Source organism: Amborella trichopoda, chromosome 7, assembly GCF_054954075.1.
Source record: "Amborella trichopoda isolate Santa Cruz 75 chromosome 7, AtrichopodaSantaCruz75HAP2 v2.0, whole genome shotgun sequence".
Classification (NCBI taxonomy): Eukaryota; Viridiplantae; Streptophyta; class Magnoliopsida; order Amborellales; family Amborellaceae; genus Amborella; species Amborella trichopoda.
In genome coordinates, this window is record NC_142342.1 from 7,738,209 (window position 1) to 7,756,298 (window position 18,090).

The 18,090-nt window shown below is 36.1% G+C and overlaps 1 protein-coding gene and 1 non-coding gene across 3 annotated transcripts; one reads left to right on the forward strand and one right to left on the reverse strand.

Moving 5' to 3' along the window:
* Window positions 1-2,012: 2,012 nt before the first annotated feature.
* Window positions 2,013-2,096, reverse strand: TRNAL-CAA (transfer RNA leucine (anticodon CAA)). Its single transcript has one exon. It is a non-coding gene; the product is annotated as a tRNA-Leu (tRNA).
* A 3,587-nt stretch (window positions 2,097-5,683) lies between these two features.
* LOC18444173 (cytochrome oxidase complex assembly protein) lies at window positions 5,684-16,233 on the forward strand. 2 transcript variants are annotated; one of them, XM_006854351.4, is made up of 4 exons: window positions 5,684-5,864; window positions 7,417-7,560; window positions 10,091-10,278; window positions 15,734-16,233. In XM_006854351.4, exons 1-4 carry the CDS (start codon window positions 5,782-5,784, stop codon window positions 15,919-15,921), a joined length of 603 nt encoding a protein of 200 aa, XP_006854413.1. In that variant the 5' UTR covers window positions 5,684-5,781; the 3' UTR covers window positions 15,922-16,233. The 2 variants fall into 2 exon arrangements, with proteins under 2 accessions (XP_006854413.1, XP_020529210.1); XM_020673551.2 differs by having other exon boundaries at window positions 5,699-5,864; window positions 10,091-10,245.
* Window positions 16,234-18,090: the final 1,857 nt, after the last annotated feature.

Here is an 18,090-nt window from a genome sequence, read left to right on the forward strand (position 1 = left end):
TAAAAATAAAACCCCTAATAAATTTTAATGTTATGATAATAAAAAAATTCGAAAAAAGAAGAAGAAGAAAGTTTACCTTAAAATTGAAAAATAAGATATCAAATTCTTTTTTTTAAAAAAAAGCATCTCATCAACATGCACAATAGCTAAAAAAATTAACATAGTAACAAAACCTACTGATAAAGCCATTTTACTAATAAATAGTAAAAACTTTTATGTGACAGTTTTTTTAATTTGGCCTGCTAATTACTTCATTTAATTAAAAAAGGGTGTAGTTTGCATAGAGCCAAGGCTCTGAATAATCAAAGTAAAACGCACCTTCAAATAGTATTGAGAAATATGGTTTAATACTAGAAATCTTTGTGATAGCCTTAAAATATATTTTCACCTTTAATTATAAAATTTAAAGCTCCAAAAATAATGTAGATCAAGTAGATCTATAAAAACTTGAAAATCTTGAAAATTGACCGTCAAAAAATAAGTTACCAGATGCACTATTTTCAAAACTTGAAATCCATTTTTTCTCATGTCCATGCATCTTGATGTTGAGATGGTCAATTCGAGGATATTAATATCAAATCAACCTCTTCTAGTGAAATTTTTGAGGTGGACTCTAATTTGATTGTTTAGAGCCTCGGCTCTATATAAATTTGTTTCTATTAAAAAAATATATTGATGATGCTCATTTAATATGATATGCTAATTGGAGAATATGTCAAGTTAAGGTTTATAAATTAATTGACACACTCATTTAATATGACATGCTAAGATTTATAAATTAAATGACATGCTCATTTAATATGGTATGCTTCATATGGCACGCTAAGGTTTATCAGTAAATGACGCTCACTTAATATGGCGCGCTAATTTTAATATGGCTAAGGTGGTTGACTAGTTGAGGTTGAAAGAAAAGAATAAAAATTAGTCCTATATCAAAAATATTAGGAAGGTCAAGCCACTATAAAAGGAAGGTTATTGGGTGATGTTACATGAGCTTGATGCATAGAGGAGTGCAACCCTTAAATGGGCAGGCCCGTTCTGATGAGCTTGTGTGTGATAAATGGTCAGACCCGCATTTGAAAGAATAAAAAATTGAAAAGTATAGGAACGGGTGACGTGTTGAAAAGTGTAGGAATCGGTGACATGTCCGAAATCGATAATGTGTCCTGTTTTTACTTGGGAACCTGAAAAGTGTAGGAATCGGTGACATGTTTAAAACTGATAACGTGTCCTGTGATATATCCGAATTTGTGATGTAATCAATCCGAATTATGACATCATCAACATTCTATGTAGCAAATCGTCGAAACCCCGTTTACTAACGAATCCAGGACAGTGCTCCTCGATCCGGATCAAATCAGCTTTTTTTTTAACCTTGCTTCTAAGTGTCGGACCCATCACTTGAAGAAGAACGATTTAGACACCAGCACTTCAAGTGCCAAGCATGGCAATTTGGGAAAATAAAATCTGGCCAAAGAGGAGTTTATGCATAAAATAAAATAGTTAAGTGACTGTTTCTAACACCAAAAATAACAAATATTATTTCCCTTAATATTGAAAAAAAAAATTTATTTCTATAATATTATTAATAACTTCACTTATTATTACAAGCTTTAATTAACAAGAACACTCAAACTCTATTCGTCTTCTCACTTTAACCCAATATCGGATGTTTCCCCTGACAGCGCAATAAAAAGGGTTCCCTCCACCCATGAAAACTTAGAAAAAAAAAACTAAAAGGAAAATATGGTGTTGCGTTATTAACTTATTACTACGCAAAAAGAGATTTTTGTCTTATTACACTATGCAAAAAATGAGTTGATTTTTGTCTTATTACACTATGTAAAGTGTGTGTTTTGTCTTATTACACTATACAAAAAATGAGTTGATTTTTGTCTTATTACACTATGCAAAAAAATGAGTTGATTTTTGTCTTATCACACTATGCAAAAAAATGAGTTGATTTTTGTCTAATTACACTATGTAAAAAAATGAGAAAACTCAATTTTCGGTGTCAGAAGTGGGATTTGAACCCACGCCCTCTCACGAGGACCAGAACTTGAGTCTGGCGCCTTAGACCACTCGGCCATCCTGACTTTCATATTTATTTGACAACTATACCTATATTTCTTATCACCTGTACCTCACCATATAAAAACGTTTCTCTGATTTCTCTCAAGAATACAAACAAATCAAATATGATCCCATTAAATAATATATATTTATAATAATAATGTTTGAAGAAAAAAGAAAAGGAAACTAACTAAGCACTCGGTTTCTATTCAAGCTTACCAGTATGAAACAATTTACCAATAACTAATAGGCTTGTACACTATGAGACTATATACTTTTTTTTACAAGGGCGTTATAAATACCTCTAGCCATCTAATTTCAAATTGGACAGCTTGAGTTACATCACAAATCTGAAAAAATTTTCTTTAAATTTTGAAGCTACTTAATGATACACTCACGACTACCCGATTTGAAATTCGGTAGACAAGAATAATTATGACCACCTTGTATTAAAAGAAAACAATATCTTTATATACTTTCCCATACCCTCAAATCGGATACAAGACGGTCACAATTATTTTGAGAATGGAACTACAAACAAAGGAGAAAAACCCAAACACATCCGATACCGATACCGATTACCATGAAATAATGAAGGAGAAAAAAAACTCCACTTTCTCACTCATTAGTGTCCGAGAAGGGCTCTTAATTCTTCTCTCTTATCAGAACACTCATCAGAAGTTGAATGGGTTCTTGGGAGCCTATCTCCATGGTTCAAACCAACATAGAAGAAAACAGGGAGAGAGTAGGTTGGAAATAGGAAGTGGAGAGATTTTCTCTCTCTTATTCGAAATAAAAGTAATGAGTAGGGTGTTATTTGGTCTTTAAGGTGCGTTTGTTTTTTTTAAAGATATATTTTGAAAAGTTGAAATAAATTATGGGTACTATGTTTGATAATATATATATATATATATATATAGATATATATATATATATATAATTAAATAATATATAACATATAATATAATATTTATTATAATATAATATAAGATATTTATATATTATATAATAATAGTATACTATAAGATATTTATATTAAGGGTGCGATTTCTATAAGAATGCAACCTTAAACAATCCAATTAAGGCGCACCTTAAAATTTTATCATGACATGTAATTTTGTTATAAAAAATTATTAGCATTATCTTAAAATCTATTTTCATCCCTAATTTAAAAATTTTCAATTCCAAAAATGTTTAAAATGAAGTAAATCTATAAATATATGAAAATCTTGAAAATGGATGGTCTAGCTAATGTGTTGCAAGATGCACTATTTCTGGGACTCAAAAACTTTTTTTTTCATATTCCATACATCTCAATGTCGAGATGATCAATTACAGGGCTTTTTTCAACATTAAAGCAACATTTCCGATATATTTTTGAGGTGCATATGTTATTTTACATTTTAAGATTGCAATCTTATATAAACTTTTCCCTTATATTAATATAATATATTACATATAATATATAATCTACATATACTATATAATATAAATTACATTAATAAAAAATATATAGTATAGTATAATATTATATTATATTATATTATAGTAATATTTTATTATGTATTTATATAATGAACAGCGAATAGTGATCAACAAAAATGTTTTGAAGATTACGTTCCTACCCCATAAGAACTTAATCTTTCATGTTTTAACAAGGGAACGAGAACTTTTGTTGGAAGATTACTTTCTGAACGTTTAGATGAAACCGTGTATCAAACGCATAACTTTTGGAAAATTAGAAAGATTTATTTCAGAAAGACAAATGCGCACTAGGCTAGAGAGAAGTTGTTGAATCTTGATCGCTTGGACTTGTGTTTGAGTTTCTTATTATTCTTTTTCTTATGCAATTGTGAGGAGAATACCTTTAAGATTCACCTAAGTCTAGTGAAGTATCGTGAATAGGGTGGCAATGGACTCAACTAGACTCAGGACTCGATAGGTAGACCCAAGTTCGGGTCCGGTTATGGGTCCAACTTTTGGACTTCAATACTATTTGGGTCCGGATCTAGTCGGACCCGACTTATACTCGTAGTCATAGGGTATATGATGACAATCATGTGTCTTTAGGCGTGTGCTAGATGTTTATATTGCCACAATATTGGCAACATTTACAATATTAGTGGCAAAAAATAGAAGCTCATAGTCATAGGGAATATGATGATAAAACAAAAGGTAAAAATGAAGGAAAATAAGCTCATAATTATAGGATGGCAATGGATCCGACCAGACCCAAGACCTGAAGGGTCCGGATATGGGTCTAAACTTTGGACCCGAATACTATTTGGGTCATCCGGACCCAACCGGCACCCGACCCGTTGCCGCCCCTAATGGTGAAATCTTAAACGAGTGGCATGCTCTCTAGAGAAGTTCCTAATAAACACATTCCTCATTATGATCTACCTTCGACAATGCCTTAGCTTGGTATGGTTTGATGCAGGAAGGACCAAGTTTGATAGAGACACAAATTTGAAAGCACCCAAAAAAAACAAACCCCTCTCCAGTTTCAAAAAAATTTAAAAAGTCTCAAGTCTCTTTCTCTCATAGGCCTAGTGAAGTTCTCCACTTGCAGTTCTAGCTTTAAACATTTTTAGTAGATGGAATGAGTTTTATTGGGAAAAAATGACTAGACTTTAGTGATGATGTACTATTTGATTCCTTATATTATAAACTAAAATACTTTTTTATTTGTAATGCATTGTTTTAATTTAGTCCCTAAGTATATTCACCCAAAACATATTGACCCATTTTTTTGTCCAATTATTTTGGTCATTCTATTTTCTGAACCAAAACAAAATTAGTTCCATGATTTGCTGGCTGAGACTACTCACAACATTTATGTGGTTTTTAAGATGGTCTAAATACTTCCCCCATACAATCTACATTAATTTCAATATCTTCTTTATATACTTCCCAATACTGTTTTCAAAAACGTGAACCGGATTTGGAATTGTCCCGAGACAAAGGGTAGCAACGGGCTGGCCCATCCTACGCCCTGACCGGCCCCAGAGAGCCGGCCCTGCTGGGCCAGATCGAACCAAGCATGTACTGGCCCCCTAGTCCAGCCTTCGGGCCACGGTTTGTCGCCCAGGAACTACTTTTTTAGGGGCCAGCCACCCGGTTAATTGCCAGCCCTAGTCAAGACCCTTCAGTTCACTTTCGGTTTTCTCATAAAAACCAATTTTTATTTTCCCATTTTTATTTTGCAATGTTTAGACCCCTAAAACTTTTCTCATTTTATTTGAACTTTTTCAAGTTTTTATATAATAGTTTTTTAGTATTTTAAAACTAATATAAGTGGGGCAGATAGTTCTATAAAGTCATATCGAATTGTTGATGATTTAAAAGATATTAAAAATAAATAAAATAAAATTTAAATTATAGATTTAATAAGACGCGTATTTAGAAGCCACCTAAAAAATATTAAATAAAATTTTTAAAAAACTGATTATAGGAGATAATTGGGTTAGAACTCATATCATCCAAAAACTAATTTTATACTCACAGATTCCGATCCAAATCGATAATCCAAACGAGAAATCACTATGTTTCAATACTATTCTTTGTGATCCGTTTTTAAGCAAACACCACTAATCCGTTTATTTAAGCTCCCAGTGGTACCGTCCCACAAAAACCTGCAGTACATGGCATATAGTGTTGTTCAAAAGGATTAAAAAAACGAAGGTGAAAAAGGAAAGGAAGAGCCAGATGTTTCAGAGGAGGGTGATTTCCTCTCTCTTCATTCCCAAAACACCCCTCAACCTCACTCTCTCTCTCTCTCCTTCTTCCAGGTCAGCATCTCCTCTCTATTCTCATATCGCTAGTTTCTTGCTCTTGCTCTTGCTCCAAAACTGTAACCTCTCTCTTGGGTCTTCTCTTTTTGTTTTCCAAATGAGTTTTTGTTTTAATTTGCTTCGGTTGTTAGATTCTCAAAATTGGCTCTTTTATTTTATCCTCTGATACTGAAAAACTGCAATGGGGTGAGAGAATAAAGTGTTTTTTTGATTAATGATGTAGCAAAAACGAAAATGGGTTCTCTCAGTGATTACATATAGTGATATGCAACTAATTTAGTCGCTATTTGGATGCTCAACTTTTTTATTGAATAGATTCTGGTATTTGTTTTCTTTTTAGGTTACTGGTCTGTTTGTTGGGTTTGCAAACCATGGGGTGTTATTCTAAGAAGTTGTTGCTTCTCTTTCCTTAAGAAAACCCAAAAAAGAAAAAGAAAAGACTTCTTGGCCATTTAATATATGCTTGTGTTTATTTCTCCTAGTTTTTTGTCTAATTTACTCTCTGGTAATGGTAACTTGTGGTTTATCCCAATCTCGAATGACATCTGTAATTGAGTCTAATGGAATATGAGTGTAGTAGCCATAAACCATGTCAATGGAGGTTTTACTCACCACTAAAAGTTGAACAGAAAGAAAGATCAAAGATTGCCAATCTGAGCAATTATGCTAAGCTATTATTGTGTTGGTTTTCCAGTTTTCCATCTTCTCCTCATCAGCAAAGTTAATTTTACTGTTCAAAGGTGACACACTCCATAGCAGCCTGAGGGATGGAGACCATCAATATCACAATCATCATTATTAATGCTTTTAGGTTTTCCAAATTTTTACTTTTCTTTATCATATTAGACTGTTCAGTCGACTCTCTTGGGATTGGCATGTTTGAGATTTTGTTTATGCTTTCAAGGTTGGATTGATGCTCTCACCTAGTTGAACCGTAGCTTGCTTACACAACATTGATAATTACTAAAGTTTATTTATAGAAATATGCCGCCAAGTTTGTGGCGCGAATATATAGCACATACCGAATAATACAAACCATCAATAAATGCGGTTTTCAAAATCGTATATGTGCTTTATTGTGAAATGAATGCATATCCACATCATATTCTTAATGAGATTATTAATTTCCATTTATCTTCTGCTTCCTTTTGTCGTCCTAGCATAATTGATGGTTGTGAAAATCTAGAATCAATGTCAATCAACAAAGCTAGCAGAGGTTGACCAGCTTGTGTAGCAGGATGGGATCGGGAATGATGTTATTGGTATTCATGCGATTGAAATTAAGAGACATGCAATCAGAAAAAAATTTCTGAAAAGGTTGCCTGGTTCACTTTGGGGCGCACTTTTGTTTGATTTGGAGAGAGAAGCACTTCAGCTATTATATTGCTTTATGTAAATGTTCTATCTATTTGTTGATGCCACACTAATGCTAAGGATACAGCTATTCCCCATTTGACCAATGTGGCCGTGTTTCATTGTTTCATGATTGTTGCTATATTAGGGAAAATGTATTGCTATATCAGAGAATGATCTTCATTGGTTTTGGCAGTTTTTGTAGTTCATCTGAGGCTGGGAAAAACAAGACCTACACTGGACTTGGACGTAAGGTTGTATCAATAGCACTGCTTAGCCTAACTGGTGGAGTTGCTTTAAGCGCCCTCGATGACCTCATAATATACTATGGTTGCAGCAGGTGAGAGGCATGGCTAGTAGATGGATTTCATTTTGAGGTTTTGATATTCTGCAGAATCATGTTGGCCTTTATGATCCCGTTCTTGTAATTTGTGGGGCAAGTGTTCCACATCCAATTTATTTATGCTGCACTAGTTTTGATAGTTTTCTGGTACCCCGAAAAGTTTTTGGTGTAATGTGACTTGGGGATCTTTTATCTTTAAGCTTCTCCACAGCCCTTCATTTTTTTGTTTCGCACCTGTATTCTGATATATGTCCGTATTACTTAGGTACACTTTTGTCTGAGTTTTATTCTTTCTGGCTGCCTTTCCATCTGGGTTTTCCTCATCGGTTCCTTTTTGGTTGGTAGAAAATATATTGTTTACGTTCGTTGAGTCTGTATTTCTCTAATGCTAATCTTGGATGTCCCAAATTGCACATTCAATTCGGAGGTTCTTTCGAGTTTATCTGTTTCCTAATCTACGGGTCTTTTCTCCAAGATTTATAATAAAGTTCTTTTGAGTTGAGCTTGATTCCCGTTCTAAGTTGACATGGGATATAACTTGATGAGTCTTAAAACACTTAAAAGAAACACAAAAAAGAGGAAGCAAATATAGAAATGGGCAAAAACAAGACCTTAAAGTAGAGCCTTAGCCTGTATTTTCCTCATGTATTTATTTTTTAATTGGAACTTTCTTGTTTAAAATCTTTGAGAATGATCAACTTTAAAGCGACATAATTCCTCATAGATTTACGTAAAAAATGGCAATCGTTTGAGATTCTTGTCAATGCCAACAAGCTGGATTCGAACCGCTCATTGATTTGGCTGGGAAAAAAGATCAGTCACTTGAAAGGAAGACTTCAGTTATTTTTTTATTTAACAATTTGGAAACCAAAAATTTAGGGCAGCTTTAGGAAATATGGGAAGGGAATGGATGATTATGTTTAAATTGATTTACAGATTACTTAGCCATTCACATTTACTTTTATCAGACTATACAGGATTTACACCCAAAATTCAATTTCAAAATAATATTAAGTTTCAGTGTCTTGCTCAAACTCAATAAGCCAAGCCTCAATTTGATTATAGGCTTTAATAATTAAAGTTGGAACATTCAAACAGTGTTCGCAAAATCAAACTGGAACGGTTAACCGGACATGGGGCCAAAAGCGGTTTAACTGGCCTAACCGGTAAACTGGCGGTTCAACCGTTCTAACCGGGCAAGTCCCGGGCGGCCAAAAAATTGTTGAAAAAAATAAAAAAGATGCAAAATTTTTTTTTACTAAAATATGAAAAGCATATAAATAAGGAAAATTTTTATATAAGGTTGCAACCTTAAAATGTAGAATTACATATGCGCCTCAAAAATCCATTGGAAAATATTGTTTTAATGTTGAAAAACCCTCTAATTGATCATCGCGAGGTCGAGATGTATGAATATGAAGAAAACAAAGATTTTGAGTACAAAAATAGTGCATCTTGCATCACATTATCCAGACCGTCCATTTCAAGATTTTCATATGTTTATAGATCTACTGGATTTTAACTATTTTTGGAATTTAAAATTTTATAATTAGATATAAAAATAGATTTTAAGATAATCCTGATACTTTTTCCACCAACATTACATATTATGATAAAATTTGGAGGTGCACCTTAATTGGATTGTTTAATGTTGCAACCTTATAGAAACCACACCCTATAAATAATGATTAAAACAAAACGCATTCAAATGAAGTTGAAAGTTAATGAAAAAATGGATTTTAAAAGTGAGTAGTAATGACCAAAACAATTTTTAATATTTACCATAATGTAAAAAATATTAAAAAATGTATTACAAATCAAATTCCCTATTTTTGGGATTTTATATTCATTTTTTTGAATTTTTATTTTTAAAATACCGGCCAATCACCAAAACTGCCCGAAACCGGAACCGGCAAGGGGCGGCCGGTTCCGCTCTAACCGGGTGGCTACCGGTTAGATCGCCCGGTTTTTCTAACAATGCATTCAAATCATCATTGCTCATGAGTGGTGAACTGATGATAATTTAGAGATTTGGACTTAGGAAAATTAGGCTTAACGATAGAATCTTTAATAAAAGGAGAGTTTGATAGGATTGTAAAGAATTTGTCAGATTTGACGAGAAAAAGTTTATGATGTGATCAAGCCCAAATGGGTGTAGGGGGAGATGTTGTTTACATGTAAGAGGCTTTACTCCATCTATTACTGCTTATAAATATATCTTTTCCTTAAATGTTAAAAGTTTAAAGAGAACCTAACTTCTTTTGCACCAATTTCATTTTGCACTATTCCTTCCTATCACCTTTAAATTTAGCAATGGTTGTGATGTTTACTTTCCTTCACTTGGGCACGTTCAGATATTTACACATGCTTTTTTTGTGGCTTTGCCTTGCATAGATATATAATTGTGTGGGTATGAGATTATGAATATCTGCATGGTGAAGTACACTAAATATCATTTTAATGTTAAAGTTATGATTTTAGAGAAAGAAAGTGCATTTATGTTCTCTTGACTACTAAATTCTTTCAGCAAGGCTCTAGAAAAAGCTAGTCAAAATCAGAAGATTCTGGAGGCTCTTGGGGAACCAATTGTAAGAGGTCCATGGTATAACGCATCACTTGCTGTTGCCCACAAAAGGCATTCTGTATCTTGCACGTTTCCAGTGTCTGGACCACAAGGAAATGGTATTCTTCAATTGAAGGCTGTTCATCAAGGAGGTTGTTATTTCAATATATTTACAGTTCAAGATTGAATAGTGTTAGATTTTATGCTTTATTCTGTAAGTCCTTTGAATTCTTAGGCTACTCTATTCATGTTGTATACTTACCATTGCCATTGCCATCCCTATTTACATTTAGCACTTCCTGATCAAATTCTACTCATCCCTGCTTTTGAGCTTCCTATATGGTTTATGGGCCAATCTTTCTATCAAAAAAATTGTAATGGATAAAAGATTTAAGAGGCAATGTTTTTGCATATTGTGCCTTGGAAATAATTATAATCATATGATATTATTCAACTGGCCTATTTGGTGGATATGTAATAGTTATACATCCATTCAGATGCGGAAGATTACAAACAAAACAGCTGCTGTTTTATTGTTCAATTAGTGGTTCTTGTTAGAATTGCCAAGTAATGGTTCTTATTCATGTACTTATTGTTCCAAGATCAATCTATGGAATCTACTCTTTTTTTTCCCATGAATGTTTCCCGGATGGGGAAGCTCCAGATGCCCAGGCTATTACATTTTGTGAGTCACTCTGCACCGCTAATGATGAGCCCCATTGCTGATTGAATCTTTTGGTACCTTCAAGCAAGGCCACTGTTTTTGCCATGGTGGAACCCATGTGGCCTATGAAATCAGAGGAGGACTCAATAGTGTCCCCATTATGATCACGGAATAACCCCCCATATCCCACAGGTCCCAGGTTTCCGAGTTAACATCCATCGAAGTTCAATTTGATTTGGCCTAGTACCGGTGGCCTCCATAGGGATGACGAGAGAGACTCATGGAGGCCTTGCTTTAGGCAACGCTTGCCAATTGTTGAGGAAATCAGCGGTAGAATGGAATTTGAAGTGTTCAGAGTTTTTTGCTCAGAAAATTACCATTGATTTGATATGATCACTCAGTATTCCTTTCCTTACCCCAAAAAATTCTGGTGTTTCTTTTTTGAGCATGCAAATAGTTGCTGCTAGGGCTGGTCTTCACAAAAATCTCCCTGCTGCTGAGAAGGGTGGTGAGTAGTAGACCTCCAAAAGAACAGGTATAGTCTGTGGTAAAACCCACAACCATTGAAATAGCTGTAGTACATCAGACCATAGGCTACCCGTCACTTCGCAATTGGAGGAATAGGTGTTTATTTGTTTTTTCCTCCATTTTGCACATAGTGCATCGATTGGGTAGAATAATTTCCATGTCTTTGGATTTGATCTACTGTGAGGCTCTTCTTGAAAGGGCTTTCCAGCTCATAGTTACCGGGAGCACCCATTTAGGGGTCTGCTTTCGCCCCGGAATCTCGATCCTGCTCTCCGAGTGACTGGATCTCGATTCCAGATGCTTCCTTGCATTTTTGGATCTCGTACCCGGAGTTATGGGAACTCGGTTCCTATTATTTGGGAGTGAGATCCCCTATCAAGTGGGATCCATATTCGCATGCCCAAGATCATGGCTCCAATATATCATACTAGGAACTGAGTAACTTATGCCATGGGAACGAGCTACACCTACAAAGCTTATTTTATTCGTATATAGTATTCGGTTTTCCTCAAATTTGCTACGACGCACATATTTTGCAATGACACTTGTGTCCAATTTTAAAGAAAGGCAACTAGAGTTGGGACAAGATTGGAAGGAGGTTCAAAATCTTGCCCAGCATCGAGTGCTAGTTTAGAGAAGGGTATTGCACAGTTAAGGTGTAGTAGTGCACTGTATACCTCAATATTGTTGTTTACTGAATCTGGTGTGAAATCATGCTCCAATGCATCACAATAGGGTTTTTCACTGAATTCGATATGAAATCTTTCTCCAATGCACCCAAATACTTCTGTTTGCTGAATTCGGTATGAAATCATGCTCCAATGACATCAAAAATTCAAAGGCAATCTCAATGCCATGATTTTTTATTACATTAATACCTTGGAGCCGTGGATTTGGAAAGAGTTAAACATGCTTTCTAATGGAACTCGCTCCTAGTTTACAATATACGAAAATAGTGAACTCCGGAAACCCCAATTCTAAGAACGGCACAACGCGTTCCCTTTTGGTAGGGAAGCCACACCCTTCCAGATAGCAATGCGCTCCCTAGAAGTCATGGAACTCGCTCCCATCCCCAGGCCATGTATGGAGCTCACTCCGCCACCTAGGGAACTTCGAGCTAGACTTGCTTCGTGCTCCTGTTCCCGTTCTCGGTAACTATGATCCAGCTAGGCTTTGAAGGTTTCGGGGGATGGGAGGTCTTTTAGCAAAGATTGGGCGTGGGAGATGTGGGGGACGAGTTCACTATAGAAAGAGGACACTATAACACTCCCTGAGGGGCAAGGCATCCATATGATTTTATTAGGGCCCCCAATTGGTAGGAAGGTGGACTGCAAAAGGGAGTAAAGAGCTGCAAACTCTGCTTGCTCATGGTCTTGGAAGGCTCTCCTGTAATTTGGGCACCACACTCTAGTATCACCCAGCAATTAAAAAGATTGGCCACTGTTACATCCTGGTTAGTGGCTATTCGAAAAAGCGATTGGAAGAGGCTACATAGGGGCCATAAGTCCTTCTAAAAACTAAACCTACCACCAACTCTTGTTCTAAAACAAACGTGGCTCCTGAAATGATTTATGGAGGAATAAATTGAGTGCCACGCTCCTGAAGATCTTGCATTTGGAGTGTTGTTAGGTAGCCAGGCAGAAAGGGACACTTGAGATATGTGTTTTACCTCTATTTGCTACAATTGGTCTTGTTCGGTGGCATAGAGCCACCACCATTTTCTGATGAGAGCAGAGTTACAGTGCCTTAGTTTATGTATGTCTAGGCCGCCCTTCGAGTTGGGTAGGCAGATTGTATCCCAAGCTATGAGGTGGAATTTGTGGCTGTTCCCAGTGCCCGACCAAAGAAAGTTCGTCTTTTGCTTATCTAGTCGTGAAGATACTGTGGCAGGCATTTGGAAAAGGGACATCTGATGGGTCGGGACATTTGAGAGTGTGGCTTTGATTAAAGTAATGTATCTACATTGTTATTTGATGATAATAATGGAATGGTTATTTCTGAAATGATAATCTCTTGTAAATGGTATAAGTATGGCTCTTGTGCCTAGGGAGGCAGAGTCAGTTGCATTGACGAAATATACCAGTCGAAAATCCCCGGCATCATTTTCAAATTGGATGTGGAGAAGGATTATGATGATGTAATTTTCACAAAAAAGATTATGATTGTGGTATACTTATGAGGTCCTCTCCCTCATAAGGTTCAAAATTCAAATTGGTGGGCTTTGTTAACAGCATCAAAAAAAAAAAACTTCCAAGTGGTGGGCCTGGAAGCCTGGGTGTATATTTTCTACCCATTGTCCTATCCTTATGAATGGAACTTTGCAAGACTCCTCAGCTTTGCATGGGCTGAGATGGGGATTTCCTATTCAGTACTCACCATTAGCATGAGCAGCTTCAGCAGATCCATCAACAATTTTTATAGTCATATGCTCAAGGGCTTCTCCACTCCACCCAATGGGCTGACCGGTCCCATATTCAATATGCTAATAACACTCGTCTTTTGTGATGCAAGCCGTCACCATGTCAACAATCTGTGGCTTTTTGTGAGATGCTTTGAACTTGCCTTAGGTCTTCAGGTGCATATGGCCAAAACCAAACTTCTCAGTGTTGACCTAGCTCAAGAAAGATTGCCTTTGGGCAAAGAATGAGCTGTGGTACAGAATCCCTCCTAGGGTTTTCATCCTCCAAATATGAGCGAAAATTAGGAGGAATCAGTCACTCTAAAAGAAGATACTCATGGCTACTTGTTGTGCTCTGATCTCCATCACCGATGTGCACTAGAAACCCTAAAAAGCCAATGGGACTGCAGTTTTGGAAAGTTTGAGAGGAGATTGGCACATTGGAAGTGCTGATTTTCTCTCTTTGGTGGTTGTATTACTATGATCAAGACAACCTTCTCAAATGTGTTTTCTAGATGTCCCTCTTCCATCTACCAGCGGGTGTAACTCTAAAGCTAGAGCAACTGATGCGCGAATATCTCTGGATTGGAGCAGTTGATTCTCACAAATTCTATCCTTTAAAGGGGGAAACAGTATGCAAGCCAAAGAGGTTGAGGGGTTTGGACATCGGGTTACTAAGGGAATGCTCCAAAGCTTTCCTATTAAAATGGTGGTGGCACTTCACTGTCCACGAAGACCATCTCTGATTGGTCTGTTATTTGGCACATATGGTACAGATGACTTCAGTCAGTTGCCAATAAGACCCGCAACAGCAGGGCATGGAAAAGCATTAGTCAAGTGCTCGGACAACTTTTGACCATGTTTAATTTCTGGCAAAATCAGAAGATTATTTCAGGTTTCTCATTAGTGGGACCAACTAGCTCTTGAGCATTATCTTCCCACAACCCATATAACCTAGCTTTGAACAAGGAGGCTACCATTGCCAGCTATGTTAATATCCTAACTGGATAGTAAGCATCGACCAATGTTTTAATACTCTTTGAGTCCCAAGCCAGAGGCGAGTTACTCGGGCAAGTCTTCCCCCCCCCCCCCTCAATGGGCATTTCACACCAAGTAGTACACTCCTTGTTTCCAGCGAGGTGTACACAGGACTCGCCTTGGCCAGAGGCCATGTCTGAAAACCATGGTATGGACACTCTCCATTCGCCCAAACCTAGACAACAAAGAGACTGCAGATGTTTTGTCCTTTATTGACCTACTCAAACCATGCTTCATTCCGAGATGAGGCCTAAACAAGATCGTCTGTTCCCCCGACCCTAAAGGTACATTTCCATTGTTCTCATATATGTTGTAAGCTCTACTGAACTAGACCAAATCATTGCCTCTAGGGTGTGGTGCTCTCCTGCGTGGCGCTCTTCTGCTCCCCTCAAAGTCCCAAATCTTCAAACAAAGCCTTGATCCTCTATGCATTAGGAGAGCAATCCTGCTGACCAGTCAATATACCATTAATATTGAAGATATCATTCACCACCTGTTCATTCATTGCAATCTCGCATCAGAAGTTTCATTCTTTCTTCATTTATTCGACTACTTGGGTCACCCCTACAAATCTGTTGAAAGCTTATTTAAAGGCCACATTCAACTCATTCAGGACGTATTCATGTTTATTGTTTAATATTTACTCACAGACACTTTTTTGACTTAATCTGCTGAGGGATTTTCCGAACAGAGAATCTCCATTTGTTGAATGAGAAAAGAAACTCTGAATTTTCAGTACTGACTTCCGTACCCTTACACAATGTCAACACATTTCAGATTGTTCTTCCAAATTGTCATGTTTTTAGTTGAAAATTCCGGCAGAAAACAACACAAGGAATGCATGTACGTATAAGTTTCTGCAGTGAAAATATCATCTTAAAAATCAGGAAAAAATCAACTCTTCCTCATTGATTTTATAGAACTTTTTATTTATATTGGCTTACTTGAGTGTTGATTCTTCTTTACATGTGAATTGCAGATGATAGTTGGTTTACATTCTTACACCCTCGAGATTGGGACATTCTGATAATGGATGCTATGGTGCACAACCGCACAAGCCAAGACCCTCAACAAACCTTTCGGATCAGCCTCTCAGATGGGTTGCAACCCAAGCCAGTGGAATGTAAGGAATGTGTGGCTTCAGGAACAAGGGGCACCAAGGAGTAACTTAAATTTTGATAGAATGATCATGTCTCCTAATTCTTATCTGCTTCTTCTTAATTATGAAAAGAGAAGAATTCTTTTTTGTTTCTTCCTGCTTCATGGTTTTGGGTCCAAGTATAGGTTATTGCATGGCCAAATCCTACAGGGTTATGGCTGCAACTTGTGAGAGAGATTGAAGGTTGAGTGCGCATCTTCTTTATTGATGTGGAACTTGTTTACAGAATAAATCATGTAATTTTGAGATTGACAATGATTATGATAATAAAAACCAAGAAAATAACATTTTTTAATGAGAAATGCATACAATTTATGAAATTGGATTTGGTTTTGGCCTTTTTGAAGCCTTTTAAAAGAGAGACGGCATTGCCAATTATTTTTTATTTTCCAGTTTTTGCTTGGTGTGGTTTGTAGTAGTAGAGGTTCCTCAGTGGTGTACAGGGAATTACTCTCTCAACCTTGATATTTAAAGGGTGCGGTTTGCATAAGGTTGCAACTTGAAACAATTCCATTAAGGTACCTCTAAAAAAAATTATGTATGAAAGCTTGAGAATCTATTTTCATCTCTAGTTATAAAATTTTAAACTCTAAAAATGGTTCAAATCAAGTAATCTATAAACACATAAAAATCTTGAAAATGGATGATCCAAATAATGTATTGCAAGATGCGTTATTTACGGACTTGAAATCTTTATTTCGTTACATATTCATCTATCTCAATATCAAGATGATCAATTAAAGAGTTTTTCAACATCAAAACAATGTTTTATAATGGATTTTTGAGGCGCACTTTTAATTCTACATTTTAAATTACCTTATATAAACTTTTTCCGTATTTAAAAGGCACCAGCATGTGTTACTAGAGCTCCGTTACTATACGAATTTATTTCAAAATAGCAGGAAAAAATATTGCTTCCGAAATCGTGTGACAACGTTTTACACTCGTGCAAGTTTCAAAGGAAAAGTACTGTGCGAGTCAACCGACCCACCTGTTCTTGTGCGGGCCCTCATCTACAATCCATCTTAAAGATGGAAACTGGGCCAACGTTTCAGGGTTTGCTAATCTCAACTACGATATTAGGGTTTGCTAATCTCAATCACGATAATGATCATGAATCTTTTTCTTTTTGAAAAATAGAAATGATATTTATTTTTTTATTTTTATTTTTTTTCCACCATCTATTGTGCTTTTTTTTTTTTAACAAGAGCGTAATTTTATTGATGAAAAATGAAACACATCAAATTACATAGGTAAGGAAGAAGAAGCAACCAACTATGACGATTGGATCCCTGTTTTTGCCACCGTATTGGCCTCCCTATAGACATGGTTAAACACAACCGCATGGGATTGACATAAATCCAAAACTTCCATCCACAAGCCCCTCAAATTCCATAGAGGTCTTCCATTTCTATTATAGCAACTAATCACATTTAAGGAATTCCTTTCCACCATCCAACAAAATTCAGCATACATCTCTCTCAATAGCTTAAGTCCTCGTAAAACTGCCAACAATTCAGCATTATTAATTGTAACACCATAAAGCCCATAATAAGTGAAAATCACAATGCCCTCACAGTTACAAACAACACCCCCCACCCCAGCTAGCACTGTATTCCCAAAATAACCATCAAAGTTGAGCTTAATACACCATTCAAAGGTGGTGTCCATTTTCCTTTTGGTCTAACCTTTAAGGACAACATATTAACTAAATTTTGAAGATTGAGAATAATATACACCCTAGAAACCTAATCTCCTTTTTTTATATTAAAATACCAAAACCACACATTATGAATGATCCTATCTTTAATCTGAATTTACACCTTGAAAGGTACGTCTATTCCTTTCCAACCATACCTCCCAAAGCAAAAGCCCTCGGCAAATCCCCGAAAGAACCATACCTTTTTTAGGCAAACACAGTATACTTAGCTGACCAACAATATCCATATGTCTAAAAAGCAAAGATAAAGAGCATGGATCGAATTCAAGACCCACATCTATAAAGAGCATCATCCTCCTTACACATAATACAAATATTGACAATCAAGTTCCCCCTTTTTCGTAAAGTGTCAACCGTTACGACTTTGTCTTGAGATAGACTTGTAGGAACATTTGAACCTAATGAGGAATACGACATTGCCAAATATGTTTCAAACCTGAATGCATCCACTTGTGAC